This window comes from Oryzias melastigma, linkage group LG9 (assembly GCF_002922805.2).
Source record: "Oryzias melastigma strain HK-1 linkage group LG9, ASM292280v2, whole genome shotgun sequence".
In the NCBI taxonomy this organism is placed as follows: domain Eukaryota; kingdom Metazoa; phylum Chordata; class Actinopteri; order Beloniformes; family Adrianichthyidae; genus Oryzias; species Oryzias melastigma.
In genome coordinates this window covers 1,688,462-1,695,860 of record NC_050520.1, presented here as the reverse complement: position 1 = coordinate 1,695,860, position 7,399 = coordinate 1,688,462, and the positions used below count along the sequence as shown (strand labels likewise).

General features: G+C 39.0%; 1 protein-coding gene across 4 annotated transcripts in view; it reads left to right on the top strand.

The window, feature by feature from the left end:
* The window catches only part of suds3 (SDS3 homolog, SIN3A corepressor complex component), an 11,170-nt gene continuing 3,771 nt past the window's right edge, over positions 1 to 7,399 (top strand). For 2 of the 4 annotated variants that reach the window (XM_036213735.1, XM_024274937.2), the window contains exons 1-10: positions 1 to 222; positions 1,463 to 1,532; positions 1,617 to 1,672; positions 3,753 to 3,824; positions 4,932 to 4,951; positions 5,032 to 5,188; positions 5,267 to 5,362; positions 6,329 to 6,390; positions 6,470 to 6,491; positions 6,574 to 6,679. In XM_036213735.1, the coding sequence (XP_036069628.1) occupies positions 111 to 222; positions 1,463 to 1,532; positions 1,617 to 1,672; positions 3,753 to 3,824; positions 4,932 to 4,951; positions 5,032 to 5,188; positions 5,267 to 5,362; positions 6,329 to 6,390; positions 6,470 to 6,491; positions 6,574 to 6,679 (773 nt within the window). In that variant the 5' untranslated portion in view covers positions 1 to 110. Of the gene's footprint in view, positions 223 to 671; positions 925 to 1,462; positions 1,533 to 1,616; positions 1,673 to 3,752; positions 3,825 to 4,931; positions 4,952 to 5,031; positions 5,189 to 5,266; positions 5,363 to 6,328; positions 6,391 to 6,469; positions 6,492 to 6,573; positions 6,680 to 7,399 lie in introns of those variants that run through there. The other 2 variants (XM_024274936.2, XM_024274938.2) reach the window with 2 other exon arrangements.

Below are 7,399 nucleotides of genomic sequence, written 5' to 3'. Positions count from 1 at the left end.
GACAGCTTAGCCTTCAGGGGTCCTCGCAATTGTAGGCGCAGTTTCAAGCGAGCCAGCAAAACACCGAGCGATTGTTTATTTTGTTTTGTTTACATTCTCCAAATAAATAAATGGCCTCTACATTAATATCGCCCGTGGTGGACTATTACAACGACGAGGAAGAGCTCGACAGCGTGGATGACGACGATGATCGGAGCTTCAGGGGCAGAGACTCGGAGGAAGGTAACGTTAAATCAGTAGAACCTCTCTCTAGTTCGCGGGCTCCGTCTATTTATTGGAGAAGAAACGGAAACGCGTGGCTATAGCACGCATTTTCTTTATTTATGGAAGCAGCGGTATATTTAAGTTAAGTTCGGGTATTTATCTAAAAAAAAATGCGTAAATGTGTTACGTTTTATTTGTGAGCGTGAAAGTTGGAGTTTGTACTGTGTAGGCTTAGCTTGAAAGCTAACAATTGGTTTCCGAATTGTTGAAAAAGGGAAGGAAGAAAACGAATCTAAAGAAATAGAGGCAAATAAAGTGATTTTATTAAAATAAATTGTTTAGATCATTAATTAGGACTATTGAGTCCCATTTCTGTAACTATCTCCAATAAAATGATATAATTGTGATGTATTTAGATCAAAGTTTGCTGCAAAAATATGACATTTGTGTTCGGAAAAAAAGAGTAATCGTCTAATAAAGGGGTTTGAAAGTGAGTGATTAGCAGAGTAAGCCACCTCCCTCCCCTTCAGTAACCGCAGGATTTCGGTGCACCGTCCGTCCGCAGCGTTAATCAGCCGCCCTCCTACGTAACTTTAGCTCTGAGCGTTGACAGGTCGGCCTGCCTGCCGTGTCCACCGCTCTGCCCTTTCACACTCCGGTCAGGCGATCGCAGCGGAGCCGGGAGCTACGAGGAGATCACGGCGATGACAACCCTGCAAGGTCTGCTTGTTCTGTGCTCCTGACCTCCAGATGAACCGCAGAGTTTAGTTTGATCCCCCTTTCTACGTGCGTGACGGTCCCGATCGCTCCGATCTCCTCGGAACAACTGTCGGAGCTAACTTTAGCTAGCCCTCAAAGCTAACTGAAACCGAAAGCGCTGCGTCAGCTTACGTGGGCCTCTCTGCCAGCGTCTCTTTTCTGGATCCCCGTGAAAACGGCGTGTTTGTGACCTCGATCGTAGTTGCGGTTCTGAGGGGAAGCGTCCCCGCTGGACCCCGACAGTCGGAGCGCGGAGGATCGAGCCCACCATGCGGCAAATGTTTGACATTCACTCGAACATCTGCACCGGCGCCGCTCGTGTCTTTAACTTTCTTCTCAACTTGAACTCACGTGATGCTTAAAATAAAGGTGGATCTGACCTGGAAGGGCATCCACAGCGATGACCTCACCGGAGCTCTGCAAAGACGGTTATGAGCTGCTGTCAGCATGAGTTTTAGTGAGTAGAAACTTTAATTTAGTCTGTTTTTTCCTCCCAAAGACACAGAAGATGCCAGTGAGACGGATCTGGCCAAGCATGATGAAGATGACTATGTGGAAATCAAAGAGCAGTAAGGGATTTGTGTGTTTGTGTGAGTGTCTGTGTGTGTGTGACCCGAACTAAACCATTGTTTGTGGTTTTATTTTCCTGACAGAATGTACCAAGATAAGCTGGCATCCCTGAAGAGACAACTGCAACAGTTACAAGAAGGTAGACATCTGAACAGACTTTTCCCTCTGTGTTTTTTTTTTTTTTTGTGCGTGTTTTCCAGATATCATTGCTCTTCTTGGCTGATGTGTCAGTGTGATCTCCAACCTATTTCAGGCCACACACCAGTTTAATGTCGGACACTATTTTCACGGACCGCCCTGTACGAGACTGAAACAGACGTCTGATTTTATTTTTTTAACCATCCAGTTTCCCTTAACTTTTGAGGGTAAAGTTTATATGTATCCTTAGAAAATATCTGTAGCTGTAGACTATTTGTACACTAGATTTAATATATGGCACACGTGTCAAAGTTAAGGCCTGGACCGCCGAGTAATTCTATCCAGCCCTCCAGATCATTTTATTGTTATTAATGGTCTGATGTTATCTTGCACTTATTTCTAACCTGTATAATTTTGACAAAATATATTTTTATGGAGAGTTAAACATTGAAAGTTATTTAAGGTTTAGGTTGATTTATTCTGGAATAATATTCCTGCATTTTTATTATTCATAATTATGTTAGAAAGTTACGGTTTGGGGCTGTTTTAGAGTTTGGAAATATTTAATCAATATGCTAGCTGTTTTGGCTATTTTAGACTTTTCTTTTTACGTTTTTTTGGACTGTTTTGGAGTTAGGTTAATATTTACATGCTAGCTGCTGAGGCTTTTTCAGTTTTTCAGGATATTTTGAAGGTCAGTAATTTTTTCAGCTACATGCTAGATGTTTTGGCTTTTTTTTTTTTTTTTTTTAGTTTTAGTTTTTAAGCTAATTTGGCATTTAGCTAATATTTTAGCTGGCTATCAGGTTCAGCATTTTTAGCTACCATCTTTAGCATTTTTACCTGTCATTTTTAGCATCTTTAGCTATCAGCAGTAGCATCTTCAGTAGCCGAATTCAGCTTACAGCATTCACACTAGCATTATTGCAGGTAATGCTATATATCTAGTTCATAATTATGTTGAAAAGTTACAGTATAAAATGTAGTTTTAGAGTTTTCAATAAATGTTTATCCTGTTCGGCCCACGGCTTAAGGTGTCTTTTGGATTTTGGCCCCTTGTTTTGATTAAATTTGACACCCCTGCTGTAGAGATTCTCCCCTAAAGACCCAGTCTAATGGAAATCATGTTTTCTATCGTGTTCTTGATGGAGGACAAAGTTGGAGGAAGTTCAAATTGCTTTTCTGGGTGGGGTTGCTACTCACCAACGGTCCCGTCTACAACTCGGGGCCAAATTTCTGATGAACTCCTGGCGCTTTGCATACACTAATAAAATCAAATTGTTATTAATTATTATGTAATGGTATGTGGGAACACCTGTTGCAGTAAATCCATATTTGAGTACAGATTCCTGGAGTTTGTCTGTTAAATGCAGCTTTCTTTTATTTTGAAGTGGAAGGCTCTTCTTCTGTTTCCTCTTTGGCTTTTTTTCTTCCAAAAGAAACATTTGTTTACTAGTCTGGGTCAATCCAGTGGTCAGTGCAGCCTCTTTAAGAGAGATGCAGATGGATTTTTGACGTTTGGAGAAATCATAATCAGGATGAAAAAAGTTATTTTTCATTCATAAAAGTCTTTCTTTAGGTATTTTTTATTTTTTTTTTTAATATATTTTCTGAAAGTTCCTGTTCGAATGCATGTTTTCATATCTTTGGAGACTTCAAAACTCTAATTTTTCCCAAAAGTCATAGCATCTGGATCACTTGTGAGTCTGGAGAAGGCAGAAAAAACCCAGTTTTACTGTTTGCTCTATTCATTCACACATTTATCTGTCTGCTGGTTTGATCCACAAACAAAAGTCTGATAACTCTGTCATGACTAGAAAACCTACATCTACATCTCACTTTTAAACTAAGAGGTTCAAACCCTAAAAATGGAGACGCAGTTTGTTGCTTTTAGATGGAAAGAATTGGTGTAGTTGTGTTTGTAAAAGTGCAATGTCTTGGATTTTTGCAGCTCACGTTTTGTTCAGATGCAGAACACTTCATCAGCTTCTGCGGAGCTGAAGCCTCGCTGAACTCCAGCTAACTGCCTTAAATTCGTTCTTCTGCTCCTCAGATGAAGTCAAAGCTTTGCTCTCTTTCAGGCACGCTGCAGGAGTACCAGAAGAGAATGAAGAAGCTGGATCAGCAGTACAAAGAGAGGCTCCGGAACGCAGGTAAAAGACAAAAAACGTCTTCTTCAGCATCCATGAAAACGCTCTGAGGTCTGCTTTAGACCATAAGAACATGTGGTTAACATCCTGCTATAATAAAGCTCCTGTGAGTCCTCAGTCTGTTCTCAGAGACATTTGGGTCTGTCACTCACAAACAGTTTTTAAAGGTAGAGATTTGCAGAGGAAAACAAAAATGTTTAAAAAAACAGTGCAGTAAGTCTCGCCGATAAACAAAAGATTTATGAATATTTAGGCCCAGCAGTCCCGCCCACAATTTGGGCTATGTCAAAATTCCCACCCTAGTCCCTAATAACTATTAAAAACGATCAAGTGCAGGTCTATCTAGTTCCCTGGATTTTAAAAGCCTTCCAGACACCATGCTTTCTACTTTTCGTTCATTTTTTTCGTTTTAAACGTTGGATATGACCTCATCGATTTCACAAAGTGAAAATCTAATCAATACGAACATTTTATAATGTTTATTTATGAATCCACTGTGTTCTGATGATGAAAATGTGGATGGTTTATTAAAAAATTACATTTAAACACATTTTTTTCTCAAAAATTGTTCAACCACAATGCATTGTGGTCGATATTCACTGATATATTGAGCATCAATGCACACTAGTTTTTCGCAAAGACTTCTGGGAAATTTCTAGTGCACTTGATTTTGGAATCGTAGATTCGGACAGCACTAGAGAATAGCAAATGTCATGTTTGTGGTGAGTAGGGAAAGAAATCAAACAGCTTTGGTCGCAAACAACACAGGTGTTTAGATTTTAGCTAAAACCTGAATATTTATAATAAAAGCATCACTGGGAAGGCTTTCAAAATAGATCAAAAGATAATCAGAGTGGGAGTTTTTCGACATTTAGCATTTGGATCTTTAAAGATTTTTTTGTGGTCATGATTTCTTAATGTATTTTTAATATAAATATTATTATTATTGGACAAAAATGTGTTTCACGTTTACAAAGCTGCAGAATTGTGATGCTTTTAGGGGTAAACATGTCATTAACTTTCTTTCTGATCTCTTTCTTTCTTCTGTAACTGTTAAGTTGTTCTGTAGTGGTTTTTATGCTCCTTCACTTTCTTTTTTTTTCTTTACAGATTTGTTTCTTCAACTTGAGGTAAGATCGTTTTTCCCGAAACTGAAGCATTAGTTTTTCCCGGATTCATTTCCCTCCTCTAACCCGCCTCATGTCTTCAGTCAGAACAAGTGGAGAGGAACTACATCAAAGAGAAGAAAGCAGCGGTGAAGGAGTTTGACGATAAGAAGGTGGAGCTGAAGGAGAACCTCATCGCAGAGTTGGAGGAGAAGAAGAAAATGATCGAGAACGAGAAGCTAACGATGGAGCTGACGGGCGGTGAGGAAGCAGCTCCTCTCATCTCTGATTTGAATGTAAAGTTCTGGAGCTGTTCTGACTGTGTTTGGTCCTGTGAAGACTCCATGGAGGTGAAACCCATCATGACCAGGAAGCTGAGGAGGCGACCCAACGATCCCGTTCCCATACCGGACAAGAGGAGGAAACCGGCTCCAGATATCCTTCACGGGAGCTCTGCTTGTGCGGGGGAACCGTTCCGGATCTGTCTGGGTTCCTCTTTCAGGTTTTTGGGCTGGAAAGTTGGCAGAAAAACAACCAGTTATACCACGTGTCAAAGTTAAGGCCCGGGGGCCAAATCCGGCCCTCTGAGTAATTCTATCTGGCCCTCCAGATCATTTTATTTTATCATTATTAATGGCCCGATTTTATTTTTTTATTTGTTGTTTTATTTGTTTGTTTTGTTCTCTAGCATTTGTATCATTTTAACAGGATATCTTTTTGGAGATTAAATTCTTTTGTGTTATTTATAAGTTTAATTTATGATATTTATTGACGTAAAATAAATAAATTTGAGCGATTTTTTTTTTTTTTTTAATGTTTAGTTTATATCATTTTTATGAAATATATTTTTATGAAGAGTGAAATATTTAAAGTTATTTAAGGTTTAAATTGATTTATTCTAGAATAATATTCCTGCATTTTTATTATTCATAATTATGTTAAAAAGTTACAGTTTTAAAGTTTTATTATTAATATTGGCATTATGCTAGCTTTTTGGACTATTTTGGCATTTTCTAAGATTTTCTAGGCTTTTTTGGTCTTTAGCTAATATTTCAGCTACATGCTAGCTATTTTGGCTAACCTACTTTTTTTTTTAGTTTTTGTTTTTTTTTATTTTGGGATCTAGCTAATATAATAGCTGGCTATCAATTTCAGCATTTTCAGCATCCAAATTCATCTTACAGCATTCACACTAGCATTATTGCAGGTAATGCTATATGTCTAGTTCATGATTATGTTAAAAAGTCATGGTTTTAAAGTTTTTAAAATTTAGTTTTAAAACTTTTAATAAATGATTATCCTGTCACTAATCACCTTCACCAATATTGAATTGTAACGAGATCCTCGTGTGTTCGTGAAGCAGCTTCACCGATCAGCCGTTCTGTCCTTGACTCCTCAAACCTCAGCTGAACTATTTGTTAACAGAAGAGCAGATAATGGAAGATCTACGAACGCTGAATAAGGTGAGCACCGCCGCGTCTCTGCAGCATCTCCGCTTTCTGTCACTCATCTTAAAGTTTTGCACTTTTTATCTTTTTCCAGCTGAAATCCCCCAAACGAGCAGGTACGTCGGCGCCGCACCGTTCTCCTCGCTGGTTCAGTCGTGTTGAGAAGCAGCTCTTGATCTGAAATGCGTTTCATTTTAGTGTCCCCCTCCACTCCCGAGCACGTCCCCTCCGCTCCCCTGGAGAGCCCGTCCCAGCGTTACGAGGCCCGCATCGAGGAGGGGAAACTCTACTACGACAAGAGATGGTGAGTTTCTAACCGGATCAAACCGGATTCTTACGGTTATGTTTGTCTGTTTAATGGATGTTTGAAAATGAAATTACAGCAAATATTTAGAGACCATCATTCATGTCTTTATTTAGAACAGGAGCTCAGCATAACAGATAAAAATACACAAAGATTTAGAGTATTCATCTCTTTAAACAAAGTTTTTCTGTCAACTTCATGGTTAACTTCTGCTGGAAACAAAACATCTCTGTTGTTTTGGATCATTTGACAACAAACACAAACATAAACATAAAAACAGACATAACAACAGACATAAAAATGTTGTTTAAAAAAGAGGATATTTGTGACGCAGAAAATACGCTGGGCGGATCACAACCTCTATTTCGATGCATCCACTTGCTGAGAAATAGATCCACGAACGTCTTTGTTTTTCTGGTTTAAGCTGGAATCTGGATCAAAGCTTGTACGGGTGGATAGCTTCAATATTATTCACCATTTTTGTTGCTCCGGTATATTTAGGTTGGGGGTGTGAGGGGCTGTAAGTTAGCGGGAGAGAATGTAAACTGTAACGGGGAGGGGAAGAGGGTTTGATATTGCCTAAAAACGTCAAAATCCTCAATAAAAGAGCACCAGGAACATTTTTAAAATGTGAACATTTCTGCAGGAGTGTCATGTTGTTATTCATCGTGTCTCCACTAGAGGGCAACATTTCCTCATTTAATCACTGACATTTTCTTT